General features: G+C 55.8%; 1 protein-coding gene across 2 annotated transcripts in view; it reads right to left on the bottom strand.

Annotated features, from left to right (window-relative positions):
• Positions 1–264: 264 nt before the first annotated feature.
• FBLN1 (fibulin 1) overlaps positions 265–25977 on the bottom strand; it is an 84765-nt gene continuing 59052 nt past the window's right edge. For both annotated transcript variants that reach the window (XM_023631591.2, XM_070254281.1), the window contains exons 15-17: positions 24087–24229; positions 21890–22021; positions 265–1031 (exon numbers count right to left, since the gene is read on the bottom strand). In XM_023631591.2, coding sequence (XP_023487359.1) covers positions 892–1031; positions 21890–22021; positions 24087–24229 — 415 coding nt within the window. In that variant the 3' untranslated portion in view covers positions 265–891. The remainder of the gene's footprint in view (positions 1032–21889; positions 22022–24086; positions 24230–25977) is intronic.

Here is a 25977-nt window from a genome sequence, read left to right as displayed (position 1 = left end):
TCAGAATGCCCACGAGGGACACTGTCAGAAGCGAGAGCTCTGTGCCCTGCCTAGTGGGGCAACCGCATGTGCTGGAGCCACACCACTCAGACGGTGGGCCTGGGATCGGAAATGCTGTGGGTGGGAAGCTGGTCCACTACACACTGGGCCCCACCCCAGAGCCTCGGGAGGCTGGAGGGTCTTTGAGAAGGCCTTGGGGGACACTCCCAGGCCCTCTGCTAGTGGGGAGCCCCTGTCTTGAAAGATTCCCGTGCAGAGGCCATCGGGAGGATCACAAAGCTGTTTATTTTCCCACCTATGATAAGAAAAGACGATGCAGGGGGCAGAGCACACCCAGCCATTCCCCTGGAGCATCCACGGGCCACACACACCCCCAACACGCTGTGTCTTTACCAAGGGATTTTTCTGTTTCAACAGAACTGCAATTTACCTTCTAAGCACTCCCCAAGGCATTGTGTGTCATGCTGCTTCGGGCAGAATTTGTCTTACCTGATGTTCTGCAGAATTGGGCACACAAGATCTGATTTTAGCAAAATAAGCACCAAATGTCAAATTTCATACAGTCAGGGCAAGAACCCGTCTTCTTCTGGATTTGGACTAGCTGTCCCCTGACAAATGTCTTCCTTTCCTCAGTCCTTAGCAATGCCTGGCCCACAAGCAGGGAAAGGGGAGCAAACTGAACCTTTGCATTAAAAAACAAGCAAGGTTTTCAACCAAACAGTTGAGTAATTGGACTCATTATTTAAACACCAAAATACATCAGATGGACTTATTCCTCTGGCCCAGCTTAACACATGTCAGCCTTATACTACAAACAATACATAAAATCAAGAAATGTCTGGGTGGTACAACAGGGACAGGGCGGAGTTGTTGGCAGCAATGACTTGGCCCTCAGAACCAGTACTCAGAGACGAAGATGTGGACATTGACGACATTTCGGTGGGACACGACACCCCCGACCACGTAGTTCATCTCCAGCTTGAGGACGGCGTGAAACGGGCCCACGATGGGCCGCACTTGGCGCACAACACCTGGGGAGAGAGCAGAGGTGTTCTGGAAGTTAGCAGGGACCAGAGCAATGTGGAGATCTGGGAAATGACTTTCCTCGAGGAGTTTCAGAGCTGTAAGGGGCCTTAGGCCTCATCAAGTCCCACTCTGAGCCAGATGCTAGAGTCCCCTGCATAGCACCTCCCTCCATGCCGTCACCCCCGGGCTCTGCTCCCCCTCCAGGAATGAGTGACATGACACTGAGCTCACTACGGTCTTTCCACCGTGCACACAGCTCTGATTGTGAGGAATCTGTGCGTGTGGGCTTTGGGGTCAGGTGGCTGTGGGGTCAGTGCCAGCTCCTGCTCTCTCCGAGCCTGGGTTTCCTCCTCTACCACCATCTACCTGATAGGATTTAAGAGCCTAGAGAAGGGCCTGGCATGGACCAGATGTCCAGTAGACACCTGTCCCCTCCCTCCCATGCACTGTGCCCAGTTCTGACCCTTGGGAAGAAACAAAGCAGGTGCCATCCCTGCCAAATTGAGGATTGCAGTGGGGTTCTGGAAGCCCTTTATATGAGCACAGAAGTCCCGGCTCCCCATGGGACATAGCCCTCACTCTCCGCGCCTCTGTGGGGGGTGACACCTAAGCTCATTGTTCAGTGTCTGTGGTAACAGGTGAGCAAGAAGCAGCTCAGGGGACAGAGGCTCAGAGTGCGTCCAGCCTGAGGCAGAGACGGGCCAGGGCAATCAGGAGGACAGGCGGCAGAGGGGAGACAGGTGTCGGCTTTGGGGAAGCAGAAACTTGCTGTGTGAAGCTGCTGGGGGTGGCAGGGAGTTCTGCCTGGGCCAGGGTAGGGACCAGGCAAAGGCCATGACTGGTGGCCTCCCCTGTGGGGGCTCAGAGCACAGGGCTCAGCTTGGTCAGGGTGGAAGAGGGAGCAACCCCAGGCGTTCTACGGCGGGGGAGCAGGACTGGGTGGTAAGAGTGGGTCCCATAACTCTCCCCAAACCTGTGTCTGGCCAGCTCTGTATCTCCAGGCCAGGCCCTGCTGGCCCTGCCTTGCCTCTGCAGGGCACCCAGAGGCTCACAGAGAGAACCCCCCTGCACCCTGGGATGAGACAGATGGGGCTAGGGTAAGCGTTATCATCCTGGCTGGACTGTGGAGAGACTGCCATCTTTTCTGGGCCTCAGATTCCTCAGTGAGAAAATGATGGCACGTGACCCTGGGCTTCTGCACCGCATGATCCAGACGCCCTAGCACAGCGTCTGCCGAAGGTGTGAGCTCCAGCTGTGCAGGGCGACCTCCCCACCAGACCGGCGGACTCACGTGCATTCACGCAATCCTCAACAGCCACCAGGAGCTGTTCTCAGTGATACAAAGAAAACTAACAGAATCTTGGTTTCAAAGCCAGTGGAGGATCGAGGTAAAGTCCTGTGCTCTGATGGAAGTCAGCAGTGTCCAGCAGGGGAGAGAACGGAGGTGAGGAAGGCTGGGGGAGTCAGGAAAGACTTCTTGGAGGAGGTGACCTTCCCTGCAGAGGAAGCAGCACTAGCAGAGCCTGCAGGCTGATCCCCAGAGCCCGGCGCACAGCAGGTGCCACCAACAGCTGCTGACATTTAGGAATGAACGACCTCCATGGCCCCTTCTCCATCCCGCCTGCTCTGATATTAGGACTTGCCCGAAGTCCTGTGGGGCGGGGGTGTGCTGGAATTGCTGAACAACTGGCTCTCTGGTTGTACCATATGACAATTTCCATGGCCGATTTCAAGCCACCAACGGATGTCATTGAAGGCGGGGTTGGGAAGAGCGCATAATCAGCAGGCCTGGCACCCCACTGCAGGGATGCTGGCAAAGAGCAAGCGTGCAGCCTACAGGCCCACAACTGCGTGTTGAGGAATAGCCACTGATTGTTTGCGGTGTCAAATTGCGGATTCCAGGCTGGTTTCTGCAAACTGCCCCGCCACAGACTTAGCAAATGTGCACAGGGGCCCTTGGCGCCCACTCTGCACTCAGCAAAGGCTCGGGGGCGACTGAAAGGTCGCGAGGGCCTCCCGCACCAGCGCTGGTTCCCAGTCAGGATCACCAAGTTCACGCTCAGAAGGGGAATTTGGGTGCGAGGCCCCTCGTTCACTCCCTGGGCTTATGTTTCAAAAGTGAAATGCCCAGCAGCCGGGGTGGAATTCCAGGCTATTCTAAGCAAACAAGGGCTTTAGCTCTGATGGCGAGACAAGCACAGGCTTCTGCGGGCTGTCAGCAGCCTTTCTCTACCCCTATGCCTCGATGACATGGCAGCTCTGTCCTGTTTGAATGCCCACGAACATCTTCAGGTCCCACCTAAAGACATGGGCTTATCACCACCCTTGGTTTTCCAGCGGCCCCTGATGACCGTGCCACTCCTGCCTGCCCCTCCCTGGGCACAGTCTGGGCCAGGTCAGTGTGGGCTCCCCTGCGGCTCCTCGTGGGGAGAATGGCCCCATGCTTTCCTGCCCCCTCGTGCCCCCAGCATCACCTTCTCCTCTCCCCAGGCCTGAGACCAACAACGGCGCTCACCGGCCTCAGTGGCCTGGGTTACCTGCTGAGCTCATCCATCCCAGAGGCAGAGAGGGTTCCTACCCTTCCAGTGCTCAGAGGAGTTCAGGGGGCTCGAAGGAAGGGAGAGAGGCTGGGGGAGCCTGAGAACTATGCTGGACAGGGAGCAACGGAGGTGGAGAGTACACTTCTGCAAGCTCTGACCAGATATATATTTCTACATATCATTATTATGTTTATATAGCATATAATTAATATCCATTATATTTATACAGCATATAATTAGGATATATGCTATACAAATATATAATTATTATAAATACAAAATATGTTATTACTATAAAATACAAAATACATAAATGTTTATTTAAAATATATTAAAAATCTAATATATAAAAATATTATTATACATAAAATATATTATGTATTTTAAATTTATATAAACTTTTACACATATCTATATATTTTATTTAAATATATGTTCACATAAATTTATGTTAGTATTATACAAAATGTATAATTTATATATCATTAATATATAAAATATATCTACTATAAATTTTAACGTAAAATATAAATATTGCAAAATATTACGAGATAATTATATTACCCACACATGCACATTTAAATACAGATTCTTTGCTGCAGGTGGGACTTTAATAGCGTCCACAGTCCGGAGCCACAGAAGTTTCTGGGCGTACCTATGTGTGCAGGCACTGGGCTCAATCAGCATGTAGAGAGAATGATGGGCTGTCCTGGGTGGGCTCAGCTGGGGACAGGGAGCAGAGAGAAAGTGCTGACGCAGGAGCTGGGCTCAACAGGGAACAGGAGCAGGACCCCAGAAGAGTTATTTAACCTTTCTGAGTCTCAATCTCCTCTTCTGTGAAAGAGGGATTAAAAATAGTGACCTTCAAAATTAGAAACAAAATGAACAAGGGCCATCCTTCTTCTCCCTCCAAAACGACCAGTGGCTCTCTAAGAGTGTCCCCATACTTAAATGTGAGCTGATTTTCAGTTAAAGGATGGCTGAATTCTTGCATGATTGAAAAATAGAACAAGAGTTGAGTATCTTTATTGGATGGATTTTAAAATTTTATGAGAAAGGAAAGCTCTGAATGTGTCAAAAATGTTTGCATCCAAATACGTCACGTCAAGGGGCTTCACAAGGCTCAGTTTCTGTGATGTAAGGACCAGAGCTCCACGCCGTGGCTGACTGTTCAGATTCTAAACGGCTAAACGGTGAGACAAAGAAACACGAGAGAAAGCAGAGGGCTGCGGGAGCGAAAAGGGCATTGGGAAGCGGGGGGAGGGTGAGGCTGAATTTCGGATGCAGGTCACATTCACGGCCTGGATTTTCTCAGGATCTTTGCATTTAACAAGAAAAACTATTAAGGCAGAACAAATAGGCACGCTGCAAGGGTTAAATGAGAAAGAGAAATCGTGTGAGTGCACACAGCCGGGCTTGAGGAATGTGCCTCCCTTGCCGCCCTCCAGAACCAGCTTCTCCATCCCTGCCCTCTGACCTGAAGTCCACATTGAATCTCCAACTCCATCCATAGCCCGAGTGAACCCAGGGCCCCCTTTCTCAGGCCAAGCCCATTGAGTGGACCTGACCACTACTTCATCAGCCTAGCCACACTTCCCTGGAGCTCTGGTTTGGGTGAACATGTTCCCTCCATTCCTAGGTGAGTTCAAGCTTGAGTTCCACCTCCTTGTCCTCACCTTGACTGAACCCAGGCTTTCTCCAGATATCACTTCTTTCTTCATAGCTTTCCTACCCATCCATCCATCCATCATCCATCCACCCATCCTTCCATCATCCATCATCCATCCCTCCTACATCCATCCATCCATCCATCCATCTACCCATCCACCCATCCATCCATCCATCCATCCAATAGTGCTTACTCTGCACAGGGGACATTAAAGGAAGATTCCACAGAGGAACTGACTTTAAATTGGATTTTGAAGAATAAGTAGGAGCCAAGGAAGCAGGTAGGACATGTGCAAAGCCCAAAAGTATGAGGGTTCAGGCAAGTTCTGGGAACAGTATCAATCTAAGGGTGAGACAGGCAGATGAGGCTGAGGAGGTGGTAAAGGGCGTCTCCAGGGACCTCACACCTCGTCAGTCTCACAGAACCAGGAATTTGGGTCAGCAGTCTCTTGGCTCCCTCCTCATCACTGATTCTAGACCAGCGTTCTTTCAGAACCACCAAAAACCTTCTTCATGCAGGGAAACAAGGGAGGGAGGGAGGAGAGGAACTCTTGCTGCCCATCATATGTGGCATCGCGAACATTAGAAAGCCTCCACCAAGGGTCCAATTCCAACCATCCACTTGATCCTACAGACATGTAGCTGGCATCTGCTGTGTGCCAGGTCTGGGGACCAGCTGGACTGCTCATGTCCTCTTTTGTGAAGGCTTCCCAGCCCCCGTTTGTGTCACCTGGTACCTGGTCTCCCTTGGCTGTAACACTGCATCTGCCCATTGCCGGGATCCTTCACGGTTGGCGCCCTCTTCAGGGCAGGGTCTGCATCGCATTCATCTCTGTCCCACCATTCCCAGCCAGGGCCTGGGCAGGACACATATGAGCTCCCATCATGATTATTGAGTGGGATGCAGGCAATGGAAGGACGAAGAAGGAGAGAGAAAGGGAAGGAAGGGGAGGGGGAAGAAGAGACATCAGTCCTCAGGCCCCCACGATCTAGGAAGGAAGACAAAACTGTCCTCGACGAAAGGGCAGCCTGAGAGCTCTGAGGGAGCAGTTTTACTCAGAATGAAGACTCTGGCAGCAAAACGCAGGAGAAAGGGAGAGGTGCATTTCCTTCACATCTGCCTTGTCCATCTCACCTGCCGGGGTGTTTACCTCCCCAGCTTCCCAGAGCCTCAGACAAAAGAAAGGCCACGGTGCCGAGTCCAACAGTGTTAATCTTCCAAATCTCCTCCTTGGCATTTCTGCTTCAGGTCTCAGACGCTGCTGGTATTCCTCGGCGTGTCTGTGCCTCTTAAAGATATAATTAAGCCTTTTTTTTTCCCTTTGAAAAATGCAGGCCCCCTCGGGCACTTCACCTTCATGTCTTGTCTCTGCTTCGTAAATTGCAGCTGATATGCGGGGACCCAGGAGGCTGACACGGCGCACACGGGTCCGGTGGGGAGATCTGTGTCGCCTCTTGGGGTCTGTGGTCTGCATTCCTGTCTCCTGAAGCCATCCCCCAGCTTCTGCTGGTCGGGTTGTGTTCGATTGTCCATCAATGTTTTGAAAGGATGAAAATCAGCCATGGGGCTCTCTGCAAGAGTCTTATGTCTCTGACAGGCGACACTTCTTTATCAAGAGACCTGGGGTCGCAGCCATGGGTTCCCATGTTGGTTCCTCACTGACCAGCAGTGTGACCTTGTGCAAGTCACTGTCCTCTCTGAAGTTCAGCCTCCAACTCCAAAGTCCTGTGATTCTAACTGACAAAGTGCTATGGTGTGGACAGGACTGTCAAAAAATATTTTAACAAACAAGATGATGAATCAAGAGGCTGCGTGGTATCTCCTACTGGTGGAAACTAACTGTGCTTTTTAAAAGACAGAGATCTGAGTTAGAAAAGGTCGAGGCGGAAAGCCACACGACAACATCACAGAAAGAATAAGACGCTATCTCCAGCTGCAATCAGGGTGCAGCGTCATTTGCTTTCTTGGTTGACGCCAGTCTCCCCACTGCAGGGTAAGAGGCCCACGGCACTGTCTTTCTTGGCCACTCCTGTATCTCTGGTTCTTGGAACATAGTAGGTCTTTGGTCCTACTTTGTACCTGATGCTAGAGGCACTCAACCAACTGTTGTTGAGTGAATGAATGAACTAAAGATCAAAGCAGTAAGCACAAGTGGAAAACTATCACCCAGAAATGAAAGTGTTAGGAAAGAATGGACGAGAGCCAAAGGTCACTGAGTTTCCAGGCTTTGACCACCTGGAAGGAGAAAGATGAGAAATAAGGGGCAGGCCTCACTGTCTGGCCTTGGGGGCCACCATGCAGAGCCATGGGCAGCGAGGAAGGTGGAGTGTGTGCCTGTGTGACAAGGTGCTGGAACAGAGAACCGGGGAGCTCAGAGGAGGCCCACGTGGTCTTACCAAACACAACCACGATGGGCAACCAGAAAGCAGCAAACCATCAAGCAGACCTCAGTCAGTTGTGCTTGATAGAAATATGACCCCTGAGGCTGGATTAACAGCACAGACCAAAGGCAGAGAGGAAAAATCAAGAGCACGAAGGACTACCGTCAGCACTGACAAAGCGAAACACCGGAGTGTGGATGGGCTGGGAGCAAGGCGCCCGCAGAGGAAGGCGGACGGGGACGGACGACCCCACGTGCCCGCGGCCTCCTCCCACAGCGCTATGGAGGAGAGATCACCACCTTCCCGCCACCAGGGAGGAGAACGTCCCAGACCACTTGCTCACAGGGCATGTGTTCCGTCCAGATGGGACTGACCCCAAAGCCAGGCTCTTCCCATCCCACCGCATTTGCTCTCTCCTCACAGTGTAACGTGATGTGGAGGAAACTTCCAGAACATACTGCCCTTGGCCGAGTCATAAACATAGGGCAAAAATGGCCGAAAGGAATGATAGAGTAACTACACCAGTAATTGGCAGGGAAGGAATGGAGCTGCTGAACCCCTCTCCTCTCCCCTCGCTCTGCAAAACAGCCAGGTAGGAGCTTGGAAGGAAGGGGGACAGGTGTCTGGGCCACATATTTAAAATACCAAATGGCACTCAACATGTCCCAGCAGAACTCATCATCCCCATTTCTCGATGATTATAAATGTGCTCCCTCCCCAGGGCTCCCGTAAACCAGACAGTGTGGCCGGCGCAGCTGCAGGCAGCCAAATAAAGGAGGCAACCCCCCAGTCCACCTTTCCCCGTGGGGAGAAATATGAAGAGAAATGTCAGCTTTCCCCTGCACCTTGCTGCCTCCCTCCCCGACGTGGTAACCAACGTTTCTGCAGCGCTCTGTGGTTGAAAGCCCACTCCCGTCCACCGTCCCTTTCAAGCTCCTCTCCATCCTGCTCCGTGGTCTACAGAGAGGAAACGAGGCTCCGTGTGGGGAGGTCAGTGCTGAACATCAGGGAGCCCGTGAGCAGCAAACAGCCCTTGAACCCAGATCCCGGGCCACCGCCCCTTCCCCAGCTGAGGAAGAGAGGGCCTGTGCAGCTTTCCGGAAGGGATCTGCCATGAGATGTACCTACTTGTACCGAAATATGTTGGCCAAAAATATGACTGGGATAGGAGGGGTGAGAAATCATTTTCTCTCCTTCTGTGTGTCCTCCCGCCGGAATCAGCCCCGCTCACCACCTGCGGGGGGCCTTCCCAGCCCCAGACTCAAACCCATCAGCCCGCGCAAACCTCTCCAGATGCCCCCACATGACAAGTCAAATACCCTCCCACCTTGTGCCCCTAAACCCGCGCCCTTCTCCCAGGCCCCCGAGAACCTGGAGTCGTCCCCAACAAGCCACCTGCCTCCACCCCTCGTGCTGCATCGTCACTAAGGCTGATGACTTCTATTTTATAGTCTTAGCCTCTCCTCTCTGCTCCACCCGCACCCCCACCCCCGCCTCCGTGCAGGCCTCACTGTTTCTGTAACACCTCCCTCCTCACCCCCACGCACCTTCCCACTGCAGCCAGAGCTAGCCTTCCAGAACGCATATCAGATGCAGGGTCGAGTTGCGGCTCCGCTCAAAATGCTTCTCGCTTCGCCTGCAGCTCACAGCAGGTAAGGCGCACCTTGGCCCCCGTTGTCCTGTCCAGCCTGATTTCCCAGCACACTCTCCTCCAGCCACGCTGAATCCCTCACAAGGCCCCCAAGATGAGCAAAGGCCACGGAAAGCAGGATGTGTACAAGCCTTGCTAACATGACTTGACTTGGAATTGAAGACCCAGGAGCACCTCTCCTGCCCTCTGCTTTCTAGTTGCTAAGGCTACATTGCCTCCTTCTTCAGAGGCCATCAAGGCCCTGAGGGATTCAGAGGCTGCCCCGCACGAGGCTGGTGAGTGCAGAATGGGCTGGGAGCCAGCGCCCTCTCTTTATTCACCGGGCGAGCAGGGAGCACTCGCTCTCTCTGGGCTCGCACTGTGAGGGTGCTGGTTACAAACACTGAGCAGCGCTGGTCCGGGTCCTCAGGGAGCTCTCGGCCTGCTGGGAAAGGTGGACACCTGACGGGGCAGCAGAGGCCGGGAAGGTAAGCAAGGTGCCTCGGTGGAGTAGGGAGAAGCGCTCACCCGGGACCGGGCACCGGGCGCTCGTGGAAGCTTCACCAAGGAGTCAGCCTGGAGCTAAACTCTGAAGGACAAGGTGGCCTGGCAAGAAGTAGGCTGGGGAGGGGCTCGGAAATGCAGAGAAATGCAGATGCAGAGAAATTTCAGGACTGGGTCGGGCACCGAAGAGAAGAGCAGGACTCCGCCCTGCACAAGGTCACCCAGGAGGGTCAAGAACCCCACATCGAGTCCCGACATGCCGCGGGCACTCCTAAGTCATGCCACCTAAGCCTGGAGCCTCCTCTGTGCCTCAGTTTCCTCACCTGGTGATGGGGACAGTCACCCAAAGCGTTGCCAAGAGGAGCATATATAACTTGCTGGAAGAGTACCTGGCACACAGCAAGGGCCACCGGGGAGCTAGCTGTCAATGTGACGACTGTGATCATGGGGACCGCTATGTGGGGTTCTCAGCCTTGGCCCCGGATTGAACACTCCTAGCAGAGTCCATCTGGAAACATCCGCCATCGAGGCTGCAGGAAATGCTGTCCGTGACAGTGGGTGACAGTGGCTGTCTGAGTCCTTTATGTATTTACGGTTGTCAGGTGAGGCCAGAGGAAGATTCTTATCACCATCAGACTCTTTTTTTTCTAATTTTGCACAACATGCCTCTACTGCTTTTTAAAAAAGAACAATTTATGAATGTGCCCTGTGATCAAAGGCTTTTCAGAAGGGGCCTGACAGTAGCAGCAAGAGGGCCACAAATCATCCTGGCTGGACATAGATGATCCCCGGGAGGCCTCGGGACAGGCTAGGAGGCTGCTCTGGGCTCGCTTTAACCCGTGGGGACCCTGAAAGTCAGCAGGTGCGCGTGATCCTGCAGCTTCCCTGGTGCCAGGTTACCTCCTAGTGAGTGTCGCGTGCACATACACATGTGTGCACACATGCAAGAAAGAAAGACAAGCTTGGGGGGGCACAGAAGGGGACACTGCACAAATGAAGAGAAAGTCACGCAAAAACTCACAATGCCACGACTACCATGCCCTTCCCACTAGCATGAGCATTTCTCTGACTCCATTCACGGCAGATCATTTAGAAGGAGCTCCCAGCACCGCCTCCAGCGCTCCCACTGCAGGGCATCTCCCCTCCGCCCTGCTCCACCTAAATGGCCTCGTCCAGGTCACCACCGGCCTGGGTGTTGCGACGTCTGACTAGACTCAGCAGTGCTGACACGGCTCACTGCCTCTCCTCCTGGAAACACCTTCTCCCCTTCCAGGACATCACTTCCAGGACACCGTGCCAGGCTCACCTCCTCGCCCTCCGGTGGCTCCTCCTCATCTCCCCGACCTCCGAGCATGGAGGCCTCGGTGCCCGTCTCTGGCCTCCTTTCTTCCCCATCTACACGCACTCCACGGCGAGCTCGTCGGTCTCGGGGCTCTGACCGTCACCCACATGCTAACATCTCTCAGACTCATTTACTCTACTCCGCATCCCATGTGTGTCTGAAAAGCACCTCAATCTTAATGTCCAAAGTGCACCCCTGACTTCCCCAAAGCTACCCTGTCACAGCCTCCCCGTTTCAGCTGACGGCTACCCCGGGCTTCTCTTCTTTTAGCCAAAATACATGGGGTCATCTGACTCCACGTCCAACTCCTCAGGAAAACGTGGCACACCTTCCAACCACGTCCTGAGCCTGTCTGCCTCTCATGCCTTCTGCCGGACCCAGACTGTCGAAGCCACCATCACCTCCAGCCTGGATCACGCAATTGCCCTCAGCGTCTCCCCGCTTCTAGCCTCACCCCAGCACCGAGAGGGAGCCTTCAAAACGTTGGGTCATCTCATCCCTCATCTCAAAACCCTCATATGGCACCCGCCTCACTCAGCGGGAAAGCCAGAGGCATTACAATGGCCTCGAGACCCGGCCTCATTACCCACCACCTCAGGCCTCTGCTCTGGCCACTTGGGCCTGGCCTCTGCCCCAGGGACTTTGCACGTGCTGTTCCCTCTGCCTGGAGCTCTCTTCATTCCGATCTCTGCATGGATCATTTCCTCAGCCCCTCAGGTCTCAGACAGAAGTCTCCAACCACCAGATTTAAAGTTGCTCCCCGGCCCCTGACCCTGCCCTCGCCCACTCCTCTGCTGCCCTCTGCAGAGCACGCGCCTCCACCTGACAGTGTACACGCTGTACTTGTTTCCTGTCTGCTCCTGCCCTCTGGAACCAGACGCGTACGAGGTAGGGACTCCTAGCTGGCTGACTGGAGCACCTTTCACTGTGACACGGAGCATATTGCTGGGAAGGGAGCGATGCCGTGGCCAGGCTCAGCCAGCCGTGTGCCCATGGGACCCCACAGCCTGGAGAAGACAGCAGAGGCAGGGGGACCAGCAGGTCTGAGGGGCAGCCCACATGCGACACATGGGTCCAGGCTGCAGGCTGCTGTGAGGCTATAGGAGGCTCACGAGAAGGGCAGCATCTCGGGGTCCCAGGACCCACAGCTGGTCTCGATAGGGGGCCACAAGAGGGGCCTCTGTCCCGCATCGTCTCTGGACTCAGCCTCCAGGCCTGGCCCAGCCCTGCCCACCAGCTGTCTGATGGCCTATCTTCACCCACCAACGGCATCGCTGGAATACGCCCCTGGGCAGGGCACGGGGCTGGGCCCTCTGGGTGACCCAAGGGAGGATGGCGTGCTTCTTTCCCACCTCTTGTCCCCTCTGCGCCCTCCCCGACATCCTCCATGACACCACGACACCTGTCCTGCTGGAGCTGCCTTTGACCTGCTCGGCATGCCATCTGCGTCTTCATGCACTGGTGATCCACAGCCCCGCCGACTCAGGCATGTGTCCACAGGGACCAAGTAGGCACGGGGGTGGGCATTCACAGATGCCCACCAGGCCAGTGAGTCTTCCAGCCCAAACCTGATGGCTGCCATCACCCGCCCCCCCCCCCCCCACAACAAGGCAGGCGCCTTGGGTTTTGTGTCCTTCCATCCTCCTGCTGGGGCTGTGACAGTCCCACCCGTGGTGACACCATGGTGCACGAACGCAGAGCTCATCTACCACACGCGTTTGCCGCGTCCTCTCATCTCAGCCGCATCACAGAAGGCTGTCCGGGTGGCGAGGGGGGCGCTCAGACCCCAGCCCAGCGTGGCCAGGCTTGGGCCTCAAGCGCAGGGGCCTCCTCCCGTGCTGTCCTCCCCACCAAGCCATCTCCTCCTTCCCTGAGGTGGGCGCCGAGGGGGCTGCTGGCTGGGGCTCAGTCCACAGGCTGCGTGGGGGCATGGGGGTGGCGTGCCCGTGCACACGGCCCTCTTAGGCTGAGGCCCTGGGCTCTGGACGGGTGCGGTCCCTGTCACTGCGGGTCCAGCTTGGGCCAGGGGCCGGGAGGTCTCAGTGCTGCCCCATGTGCTTCACGCAGTAGGTACTCAAAGCAAGGCTGTACCCCCTGGACCCCGCCGAGCCCTCTGAGAGTCCAGCCTGAGGCGGGGGCACCCTCGGGAGGGGGTTGCCGGCTGTGTGACTGGGGTGGCCTCTGAGAGTTGCTGCATCTGTGAATGGGGGTCCAGAGCCCTCTGCACGGGCGTTGGAGGGATGGGCGCTGCCGGTTCAGAACCAGTACACGTTAGGGCGGTGCTGGGCTGACGCCCTCGCCCCCTGTTCCACGTGGACCCGGCACAGGGGGCTCAGCAAAAGTCTGTCCTCCTCTCATCCAGCCTCGTCCCCTATGAGAGACCCCACCGCAGCCCTCGGCCCCCTCCCCTGCAGCCACATGGCCAGCCTGAGGCGAAGTCACGCACAGCCCATCCCAGGCCTGGAGGTGGCCGGCCCTCACCCTGGGAAACGGCTTGGCTGCTGGCCAGGGTGTGGCCCCGGGTGATGGGGCTGTGCCTCCTGGAGAAGAGAGGGCGCCTAATCCCGGGATTTGCCGTGAAAGCCGGGACCGGGCCAATCACTCAGCACCGGGCAGGGGCGGCTGCCCTGTTGTTTTTAGGTGGAATTTCTGAATCTCATTCGTAATGTGTACTGATCCTGGGCCAAGCCTTCCGGATCAGGCTACAGGACGGGGTCAGCAGCGCAGATTTAACCCCTTAGGTGATCATTTAAAGAAGTGATCTGGGCCCTGCTAGCTGGGACGAATGATGGTGACTCGAAGCCAGATGGCTGGGCGAGCAAGCTCTCTGCTTTGATCGAGGCCTCGCCTGGCCAGGGGGAGAGGTATAACTAAGTCAGTATCTTCGATCATAAGCTCTTATACTGGGGCTGCCGTGTACAGCTGAGTAGCTTGTGCATTGCACACAGATGAGGCTGTGAATGGTATCCCCCTAGGGTTTTGCAGTGTACAACATATTCAACTGTACTCGGCAGCCCTGCCACACACAACTTCTCTCTCCCTCTGAGACATTAACAGGGACGGAGCCCACCACTGAAACACAAGCACTTTCCGCTGCAGGAACTCAGATGGCAGAATGCTAGGGAAGCTAGGAGGCAGCTTCTTGAAAGCAGGATCTCTGGCTTGGATATAAAATTGTTCCCCAGACCCCAACACAGGGGCTGGCATGGAGTAGGAACCCAGGAGGTTCTTGTTGAATGAATAAGATAATTCAAGGATGACAGAACCTGGGAGACGTGACGTCCACCGTCCTGCTGCAGGCTGGGCCTAACTCGCCCACCCAGGCCACGAGACATGCCTGTCAGGTGGCTCCCAGGTAGCTGGGGCCACTTTGGGGCGCACAGTCCTGTCCCTGTCCCCTGTATTTCACTCTGGCCTGTTGTTCCCTCGGGAGGCTCCGAGCTCTCCCAGCGCTCCAGCGCCGTCCGCTCCCTCCCAGAGGCTCATTTACCCCCTAACAACCTGCTGAGCTACGTTAAAACGCGCACACGCCCTCCGGTCCTCATAGCCTGGCAAGGCAAATATTACTATGGTAATTGTGCTGAGAAGAAAACTGAGGCTCAGAGAGGTAATGTGACCCACCTGAGGTCACACAGTTAGAAACAGAGAACCAGAATCAAGCCCAGAACGTCGCACCCCATGGTCACCAGTTGGATGCAGAGACTCAATCATGTTTTGCCCCAAAAGGGTCCCTGCAACCATTGATATTTTTCAAAGGGTAAACTTAGAGTAATAACCCATATACATTCACAGATGAAATTTAGAATGCTATTTCAAAATGTGAAAGTTTTTAGTTACCTTTATGAGGGGGTGTGAGGGTATCATATGGAGGTGTCAACACACTGGTCAAATTCAGAGGCTCCCGTGTCGTGCTTCAGCACAGACGACGTGCGGAGGGGGAGCTGCTGAGCCCCTTTTCGTGGAGAAGGGGGGCTCTGGCAGTGCTGCCCTTCTGCACACCTGCCATGCGCCAGGCACATGCCTCCCACATGACCCTTTCATCTAATCACAGTGACGGGCATCTGTAAACAGCGCCTATCGCTCCCAAATCTAACACAGGAAGCCATCTCTCCAGTGCGCCGGGCCATCACCTGATCGCCACTCATTCAGACTTTTCTGAGTGCAGGACTGGCTGCCACGGTGTCCAGTCCACTGGGCCCATCCAAGAAGCAAGGACAGGAAGACCTCAGTTTCTTAGGGACCCGAGGGCCCTCAGAGCCACCTGGGAGGATGGGAGTGTAGGGGACAACAGAGAACAGACTTGGCATCTTGCAGACCTGCTGGCCAACTACAGCTCCGACTCACTGGCCGTGGGGCCCCGGGCCAGCACTTCCTTTTCTTTCTTACATAAACAGTGATGCCAGCCTGGGCTGGGGGTGGTGGGGGGGGCCCACGAGGCTGTGCAGGCCTAACAGTGTAGAGCTCATGAGGGGCTCTGTGCACAGGAAGAGTCATCGCACACGGGACACCAGGCAACTCTTCCACTCCCAAGCAAAACGGTGAGCAAAATCTCCAGGCCCTGTCCCTGGGCCCAGGGCGGCCTTGGACTGGAGAGATGAGGCCGGGCCTCCAGACCCTGGGGCTGTCCTTTCTCCAAGCCAGTGAGTACAAAACATCTCAGAAATGAAACCCTGTGTATGTGCACACACTCGGCTCCATCCCCACGCACGACTACACACTTAGCCACACCCGTACCTACACACACCCACATACACTCACATTCAGCCAGCGACACACACATACACACACTCCACACGCACATGAAGTCAGACCAGAGGGCTTTCCCAGAAACAAGTTCATAAAGTGGAGTGGGGTCTGAATTCCTTTCCAGGTTTGCAGGTTATAATTAAAACACATTTGCAGCCAGAGAGGGTCCTCCGCAGCCTGCACACAATCCCTCTAAACTGCAGCCCACCCCAGCATCTGCCTGAAGCGGGTGCGGCTCGGCCCGGCTGAACAGCCCTCCCCTGCAGCTCCGGACCCCCGCCAGCCCCACCGTCGGCAGAGGGGGAGGAGGCGGGCCCAGGGCTCCTGGGCAGCAGCCCCTGGTGCAGCTGCCTGTGAGAGCAAAGCGAGTCAGCAGCGGCCAGGTGAAGAAGCAGCAGAAAGGATGCTCCAGGACCCCGTGCTCACCCCCAGCACCTCTTGACCACACAGACTTGGGCTGAGCTCCATGATTCGTGCAGGAGTGGTCGTCTTGAAGCTTCAAGGCCACCCTTTATGAGTAAAGAGCCCTCTTCAAGTCCATGTGGTCAAGAGGTGAGGTTCAAAATGCCACCATGCTGAGGGAGGAAACAAGTCCTGGAACATCCCTCTCAGATTTTTCACCTGGCTAGTGCCACCCAGCCCAGGTGCCACCTCCTCCCTGCATCCCGCCCTGATTTACCCAGGCAGGAGGCAGCCTGGGCTGTGCACCCACGGCACCTCTCACTGTGCTCTCCTGTTACTCTTGGGACCCTCAGCCTCTCTAGATGCAGAGACTGCATCCTCTTCACCCAGCACATAGCAGGTGCTCCAGAAGCACCACGGAATGGGCGAGCCAGTTAACTGATTAGTCCCAGTGCCCTCCAGGCCTGCCCGCCCCCTTGACCACTGCGACTCTCCACGGCCCCGAGGCTGCTGCCATCCCGGAGCCCGGCCACCTGGGAGTGAAGCTGGTGAGGCCAATGTTAGCTCTCACTGAACTTTCCCACTATTTAATTGGAACAGGAGGAGAGAGGCAGTGCTTGCAGAGACACGGGGGCAGCTCAGGGCAGCAGCTGCACCTGACAGCTGCTCCCCACTGAATGAAATGCATAAGAAGTACGGATTGCTTACTTCCAGGATCTCAGAAGCCCGAACACGGGGACTCTCGCCTCCCAGTTTAAGTGACAACACTAGTGATGATCTCCTGAGGCCCAGAGCTGACACCCTGGGTAACTAACGCTGATTTGTTCTTTCGTGCTCATCTGTGTTTTAATAAAAGTAGAGCCTTCCTGTTAACTATGTAAAAACCAAAAATCAAAACTGCCTGCTCCATCGGGAGGCCAGTTAGCCAACCCATCTCCTTATTTCAGTTTGCTTTTGGGCTGGTGGAGCTGACTAGTAGCTTTAGGGCTATTTTAATTATTAGTATTTATAAGAGATACCCATCAATACAGTTGAATTGTATGAATCTCAACTCACACGCGGGGAGCCAGATGTGGCTGACTCCTCTCGAAATGGGGAAGCTGAGTTACATAGCCGGCAGGGGCCTGTGTGCAGCAGCACGGTGCCATCGCATCCTATCGGTCCATTCTCGCTGGGGAGGTCTCAATGCTGCAGAAGGCGGTTCCCCGCTGAGCCTCTGCCATTGGGGCATCCGCATCTTTTCATCACGGCCTTCAGTAAATATTCGATCACGTCCTGCATGTCAACGCCTGGTGGGGAACCCAAAGTCCCAGCTCACCAGGGGCTCACGCTCCACGTGGTTGATGTCACAACGCTCCCTGCACGGCCTCAATTTCACGTCACGTCTGTGTGACAGGAGGGACTGCCTTGCAAAAAGCTGCTGCATCAACCCTGTCGGGTACCACGCTGGCCCCAGGATCAGGCAGGCCATACACAAAATTAACCAGTGCATCCAAAAACCACCTTTGGCTGAGAACTTGAGTTCCTCTTGGCTTTGGGAGGTTTTAACAGAAACTTTGGCAAAGCTGACACTCAGTATACATGGATTTTTTTTCCCCTCCTTAGAAAAATAGGGAGTTAAAAAGAAGTGGTCTGCGGGGGCGTGGCAGGGAGGGCAGAGACTCAGACACCAGCCGTGGCCCAGAGGGCTGGGGAGCCAGGGGTGGCCCCGGCTGCTGGCAGCTGATAATAAACAGCCTGCGCCCATCGCGGCCAGGGCTCCCGCCATTAGTCAGCTCTGAGGACCTATTATCTGAAAGACCCCTTCTTGAGGACCCCCTGATTACAGCTGGACCCTGCAGAGCGGAGAATGAACCCGGAGCTGGCTGAGGAAGGCTTTGTAGTGGCCCGAGCACACCTCAGGCATTCATAGAGCATTTCTGCACAGGCCGAAAACGCACTCTTCATTTTTCCCTGACAGCCGGTACAGAGGAATGCACGCCGACGGCTGGGCCGGGCGGCACGGAGCCAGCAGGCTCCCCCGCTCCAGAGTTGCCTGGATCCCCGCAAAGAGCTGGCTTTTAAAGGAAACACTAGGGGCAGGCCCAGCCCTTTCAGGTCCTTAGTCTGCTTGGGGCACTTTCTTCTTCTTCTGTTATTTTGGGGAAGGTGAACTCAGCGGCCGCGGGGTCCTGGCGGCTTGGACACTGGGACACCCGCACAGTCAGCAGCTTGGCCCCATCAGCACAAGCCGTCTGTGGGCTCCCGCTCTGGGTGGTCGGGGAAGATGGAGCTCTGGGCCAGCTCTGCCCTCAGCACCGAGTGGCCTCGGGCAAACCTCCTGCCTTCTCTGGCCCTTGCTCTCTCATCATTAATGGGCATACTCCCCGCATTGTCACAGGGTTGTGGCAGTGTGTCCCCGCTCCTGGCACTCACTAACTGTTAGTCGCTCCTCCACATGCATCGGGACTCAGCTCAGACCTCACCTCTTCCAGGAAGCCTTCCTGACCCTGCGCCCAAAGTCCACACAGGGCGTGGCCTAGAGCGGGCAGGTGTTCGGCCAATGCCTGTGAGCGGGGAGGTGTCCTTTCCGGTGTTGCGGGCAGCCTGGGGCTGCGTGGTGCTTCTCACTGGGCCAGGGCGCAGCAGGTGCGAGGCTAGAGCAGCCCCGAAAACACTCTCTCCCTCTCTGCCGACATAAAGGGTTTCTGTCTAAGGTGTTGCTCACAAGGAGAACTCACTGCCAAAACGAGTTGGCAGCCCCCACATCCTGGGCCCTGCGGTTTTTCAGTTGCTCAGTCTTAGGGGGTCATTTACTCAGATCCATTCTTTGCCCAAGGAAGACAATCCCGGCTGTCCCTGGAGGTATTTGTGAGGACCGAGCTGGGATGCGGGGGTGAACGTGCTCAGCGACGGTTCCCAGGCTGCTCGCGCCCGGGCTCGAGTCCAGCAGCAGAACGATCCATCGCAGGCCGACAGGCCCAAAGCTGCAGCACCATGCCCGTGTCCAGGGCCGGCATGTGCCAGGATGGCCACCCCCAGAGGCCCGGAACTCCTGGGGTACACAGAAGTTATTTGGGGCAGAGGAGGAGAGGGAAGGAGGTGGGCATAAGGATGCCCAGGGAAGAGACCCTAGGCAGCAACCGGCGGGTAGAGACAAGAGCCCAAACCAAAACACGGCCTGGGTCCCGCCCCAGCGAGACCTTGCCCACTCTGGCCTTGGTCCTCCACCTGGGGATGACATTGGCAAACTCCAGGAGCCCAACCAGATGGGACGTCCTGCAAACATACGGACAAGTGGAAGAGCTTGGGCCCACCCGGGAGGACCAGAGGCAGGACAAAGTCCCAAGGGCAGCCTGGGCCCTCCCCCACGCAGCACCAGCCTGGAATTCCAAACACCAGAGCCCACACCGACCAAGCACAGGGAGGAGAAGCCGCTTGTCTCCGAGGCCTCAGCCGCATTCCATTCTCAGGAAGCGCACGCGGGGATGGCACCTGTGGTCCCCTCACACCCAGGGGCTCTGCTCCGTTCTCCACTCTGCCCTGGAGTCACCGTGAGAAGAATGGCAAGCCCCCTCGCCTCTCTGGGCCTCAGTTTCCTCCTCTACCAAAGAAGGCGTTGGGAGAGGTGATCTCCAGGAGCATCCAGGCTCTGACACGCCAGGATTTTCCGCCCCACTGGATGGGAAGCCGAGAAACAGGGACTCCCAGATTGGTTCTGTTTGGAGTATAGATGCGGCTGCAAAAAAGTGCTGGTAGGCACTGGATCTGGGCCCGGCCACTGCCCAACCGCCAGGCTCGGCTCACCCCAGGAAGGATTTAGCTGGGAACTGAAGGCACAGACACTGCAGGGAATGCACCCCCAAGAGAGCCCTGGTCTCTCTGTGCATGCCGGCCTCAGCACCGTGCTTTGTCGATCTGTCTGTCTGTTTATGTGGCTGTCTCTCCCCTGCCGGAACGCAAAGCCCTCAGGGGCCGAGGCTGTATTGTATTTGTGCATCTCTGTATCCACACCCCCTGGCCCAGGACCTGGTACAGATGGGGCTCAGGAAGAGTGCAGAAACGGAAAGAACGGACGAATGAATCAGAAGGTGATGGTTCCCAGCTCCTGTGGTTCCAAGAGCTGAGAATTACCCCAGTGTGGGCCGTGTTGCAGCCACACCTGCAGGGCCAGCATCAAGCACAGGGCTGGCGGGAGGTGGACTTCTGGGCGCAAATGTCATCAGGCTGCTCACCCCGACACCCACCCAGGCAGGACAAACCCTTGACCCTACCTCCTCCTGCCTGCCCTCATCCCCAGGCCCCTGAAGGTCCCTTAAGTGTCTCTTCACCCAACAATGGGGGAAACCGAGGCCAGAGTGGGCAGTGACTCAAGAGCAGGCAGCGAGTTTTATGACTGCTGACAAGCCAACTGCAGGCCCTCCCCTTGGAATCCCAGCCAGGGCTAATGGACCATTAATTGTAATTAACTCATTATTCCTGCTGCCAACTAGGGGAGGAGGAGGCTGGGGGTGGGTAGCCCCCAAATGACTCAGTCATGTTTACAACGTGCAAACCCATTTAAGAGCTTGTAAAGTCGCTATAAATGGCTCTTTGGCAACAGAGGAATAACGATTGCCCGCCTCCAGCTGCCAGTGTAGCAAGAGTCGGGGTTGGGGCGGCGGGGACCCCGGTTCTGAGATCCAACAGCGCCACCTAGAGACCATGTTCCAAACCGCTCTGCTGGGGCCAAGCGCGCGCAGGCCCAAGACCTCAGAGAGCCGGGACCCTAAGAGACCACGAAGCCCACTACCCCGCATCCACCGCGGGGAAACTGAGGCCCAGGTGCGGACAGGCCTGGCCCTCGTCTTCTCAGCTTCTTTGAAAATGCTCGGAGTCTAAATCTAAGTCCAAAATGGCAGATGGTATTGTTTTCATTCCCCACAAACTTAAATTCTTTAGAAGGCGACAGTTCAGGAGAGGTGCTGTGAACGACAGTGACGGGAACAGGGCTTCTGCGGTCTGCTCCCTCCCTCTAGACGAAGTTCACGGAGCCTCCCAGACTCACCCGCTCCTCCGCCAGGACCCTGTGGACACGCTTCGCCTCCCTCGGCCCCGGGTATGCATCTCCAGGGGAGGCTCCCGCAGGCCCAACAAGCACAGGGGCTGTGTGCATGTGTGCGCCATGACGCGACCTCAGACCCCTTACTGACTGCCACGTGGGGAGGGGACAGTGACACAGCAAGGCGAGCCAGTTCCGGTGAGACCAGGGCACACGCAGCTCCTCTGACTCCCCCCTTGCTACTCCTTCCGTTGGGCCACGAGAATAAAAATTACATTAGCCCCTACTGCCTGGGGTGCTGTGCCCACCCTGGGACAAGCATTTCACCTGCGGGATCGTGTCTGAAATTCAGGGTTGTGAGATGCAGCAATATAGTGGCACAGCCAGGGGCACGTCCCAGGCAGGCTCTGCCACCCTGGGCACTCCTGGTGCCGGGACTGACTCGGGGGTGTGGGGGTTCCAGCTGGGCCCTGAAGGACGGGTGGGGTCGGCTTTAGGAAGGGGACTCAGATAGGAGCTGGGCTGGTCCTGAGAGGTTTTCCTGCCCGACTGGCACAACAGGCCCTGGCCAAGCCGTTGGCTAGAGGACAAGGAGGTGTCGGGACACCTGGATGTCTCCGGCCACTCACCCACAGTCATGCCGTCCATGTAACGCTTGATGATGTCGAAGGAGTCCCGCAGGTTCCCTTCCGTTATGTCGAAGATGATGTCGGCGTGGTTGGCAGGATACGCTGGCGTGATGGCCCGGAGAAAGATGATCTCTGCCAGAGAGAAGCTCAGCATGGAGAGGGCGCAGCACCCAGCCTGCGGAGCCCAGGCACGCACCCTCTGGGGACGAGACCCCAACACATGGCACCCCTGCATGTGGAGGGGTCCTGAGGGGCCACAGATCATAGCCTCCATTTCATCAGTGGGGAAACAGGCTTGGAGGGATTTTGGATCTGCCCCGTGGTCAGGGAGCCAACCAGTGGCGGTGCCAGCACTAAGAAGTAATTAGTAATCAGTCATGAATCTTCACGAAGCTGGGACAAAGGGGAAAGGACCTGGATGAGGGGACAACAGGAGAGAGCTCAGAAAGGGCAAGGGAGCAGGCTGGTCTGCCCCACAGTGACACAGGTCAGACAAGCCACTTCTCAGGGTGGGCTGGGCAGTGCGATGGCTGCGTCCATCTCCTAGACTGCCTGACATGAAGAGGGGCAAACTGCCCTCGGCTGAAAGCACGTGGCCCCAATTCTACTCCGGCTTTGGATGATCTTGGGGGCGTCCTCTCTCTGGGCCTCAGTTTGCTCATCTGTAAAGTGAAGGAGGCAGCCTGCCAGCGCCCACTAACGGTCCTTTCACCACTAATGGTTGAAGTCTGGATTTCCTGGGTCGAAGATGCTGACAGTTGTCTCTACCACGCCCATTTCCCTGTAGAACCAACTCATAGATCAGCACTGGCCAAGAGGCCACAAAACTGGCCGTTAGGGATGTGGGAAGGATTCGTCTGTGGTTTGGTGGAACCCGTCATTTTGCATAAGGCAAACACCAGTCAATGATTTTCTCCGATCCAAGTCCGTGCCACCCTCCCCTTTTCTAGAGGAACAGGTCAGAGAGTGGAGAGCCAGGAGCCACCTACTCCTTCAGGCAGCCACGTCCTCGGGGAGGGGGCGATCTCCTGCCCCCACCACCCCCACGACCAGGTTTCGTGTTCTGGAACGTGCTCCTGCGTTACCCTCAGGGCCCTGGCGTGGTATGTAGACACAGGGCAGTCATGCTGGCTCAATTGTACGTCTCCCTTGAGAGGTCAGGGGGCTCCTTTTCCTCACTGTGTCCCAGATCCTGGCCCCCACCTGGCACATGTCAGGTTCAGTCTGTGTTTGCTGAGTGAATCAACCATGACGAGCCCCTCTGAAGGCCACAATGAAGCATCCGGAGAGGAAGGGGTGGTTGGAGACCACACCAGCCCTGCACGAGAGCTGCACCCCCCGGAAGCAAGGCGTCCCGAGCAGCACCGTTCCAGAGCCCTCTGTCGGGCACCAGCAGCATGCCGCCCCAGCCCCACCCTGGTGAAACGGGTGCTGTGACGGCAGGTCCACACAGCAGGCTGGGAGCTGCTTGCAGGGTGGGGCGGGCTCGGGAACACTGACCACTTTACTCCTGGGCTCCCTGGACCCTGTCTAGCCCCTCTAGTCTCGCTGCCCCTCGGTCTCCAGGTGATGTTTCTGCATGCAAATATCATCCGGTGCAACCTTTAATGGGTCCCAAAGCCTTGGCGTTTCAGCCCCAACTCCAAGTTCAGGCTCTCATTTATCCTTTCAGCCCGTTGCTTGCCAAGTCTCTACCACTCCAGCCAGAAAAACCTGGCCTAGTTCCTCAAATGCCCACACTCCCTCCAGACCTTTCCAGATGTGTTCTGCTCTGCTTCGCATCCTCCTCTCTCTGTGCTCCCCACTTTCACCAGATTACCTCCCAGTGAGCATGCAAGCCCCAGTGTGGAAGTCACTTCCTCCTGGAGGCCCTCCCTGACTCCCCAGTGCCGGCACAGAGCCAATGCTTGATAGCTATTTGCTGAATGGCTGTTACCCATGAGAAGAGACCCCCGGCACCGAGAGCCAGGACTGGGCCGGCGTGGTGGTCTGGGGATGGAGGACATGCGGGGGTGGGGCGAGGTCTACATTTCCAACCCCAAATCCATGTCTTACCAAGGAATGGCTTTCTCGGGCCAAGCATCAGCTCAAGCTTTGGGAGGCCCCAAAGGGGGCTGCCTCTCAGGGACGCCTCTCTAGATGAGGGCCTCCCCTGGGACCTCCATGCCAATTCCGGGCCGTGGGAGTCAGCACTCACCTTCAGGGCGGGTGAACTCGCGGAAGGTGGGCAGCGAGACGACGGTATGGGAGATGGTGTGCACCGGGTCCAACACGCAGGTGACGTCGTTGGGGCGGCAGGACTTGATGCAGCGGACAGTGTCTGTCTTCTCTTGGCGGAGCCTGGGGGGAACCACAGCACAAGAGGCGATGGGAAAGTCAGAACCACCACTCCCACAGAGACCGAGGTCCAGGGAGGAGCAGCAGGTCGCCAGGCTGGGAGCTCCTGGCCCAGAGAAGGCTCCACTGGAGAACCGAAGTGGCCTCGCAGCCGGGCTGCCCGGTGCGGCTGCCTCATGGTCTTTCCTGCAAACTGAACTGGGACCCAAACACCAGAGACGCACTCCAGTTTCCATCTGCCCGGCTGTGAAGAAGCGAAGCTTTGCTATGTGCCAGCTGCATGAACTGAGCTTCCGTTTCTACAACTGCAAAGCACATTCATTCATTCGCTCGCTCAGTAAGTGTGTTTTCAGTGCCTGCTGGGTTCCAGGTGCCGGCAACACCGAGTGAGACGTGGTGCTGCCTCCATGGAGCCCTTGGGCGGGTAGGTTGCAGGGGCAATAAATGAGGGAACTTATATAAGGTGCCCAGCACAAGAAGTCAAATCTGCAGTGTCACATGACGGACGGAGAAGGAGAAGAGACGCAAGTATGTTATGGGTCTGTGTTCCAGGCCTTGTGCTAGACATCTCTTTAAAACCTCTTCATCGTAAAATAAAACACAAATGCAAAAGCTACACAAAACAAAGGTACAGTTTCCTGAGGAGTGTAAACGCCTTTGTAGTCACCACTCAGGTCAAGACAGAGATCTTCGCCAGCCCCCTGAGGACCCTTCATGTGCCCCAGGCCAATCTCAGCCCCATCCTGTGTCCCCAGTGTAACCCGTCCTGACCCTCCTAGCCATCGCCTACCTGGGTTTCTTTATGGCTTGTATTACACAAGTGTGCATCTCGAGACACAAGCATTTAGATTTGTCCATTAGAAAATTTTTGCTATGTCTTTTAAGTAGTTTTTAATCTACAGGTTTCATCTCCATCCCTTCATTTTCCATGCAATTTATCTGTTAAGGAACCAGAAGCATTTGCGCTACAGAGCTTTCTCCATCTGCCCTTGCTGACTGCATCCTCCTGGGGCAGCCCCGAGTGCTGCTCTGTCCTCTGTACTTTCTGCACCTGAGCAGCCGATCCAGACGCCTGATCAGTGCAGGCACAGTTCCAGTGGCAGGATGACGGTGGCGTGTCTTCCATCAAGGAGCGTGTGGTCTCTGGTCATCTCTCTTTCCGTGTTGATGCTCAGGGCCCAGATCCACTGATTCACTGGGGATTGCAAAATGCTGATAGTCTAATTCGATCATTTCTTTTTCATTTATTAGTTGGAATACTTCTGTTACCAGATGCTTCCCCTCATATGCTATCTGGTTACCAGGGGGTTTAGTTCATAGAGGAAAAGCAAGATCAATGCTTGATTCTTTCCTTGTATTTCCAGTTTTCAGGATGATGAACTAGCTGTCTATCATCATCCAGAGGTTACCAATTGATTTTTAAAAATACCAATATGAACACATGGATTTAAACTATTTGGTGGATTTCAGTCCATTGCAGTTATTATCCTTTGTTGGAGCTCAAGTTTTCCCATCTTTGGCCAGAGGGAAAATCAGCTCGGCTCCTGAGTCCCTTGGACTTGGCCTCTGGAAGCTTCGATAGTGCTCTTGCTATCTCCTATGATGAAGCGGTCCAGCCTCATCTTGTACTTTTACTGCCCCAGCTATTTCTTGGGTTTGTTTTTGTTTTGTTTTTTAGTGAAAAATGGAATTTCAAGACCACAATCTGGACACCAGGGAGACTCAGTACTCCTGGGTTGGTGGTTGTTTCT

Source organism: Equus caballus, chromosome 28, assembly GCF_041296265.1.
Source record: "Equus caballus isolate H_3958 breed thoroughbred chromosome 28, TB-T2T, whole genome shotgun sequence".
Lineage (NCBI taxonomy): Eukaryota > Metazoa > Chordata > Mammalia > Perissodactyla > Equidae > Equus > Equus caballus.
This window is presented reverse-complemented; position numbering and strand designations above follow the sequence as displayed.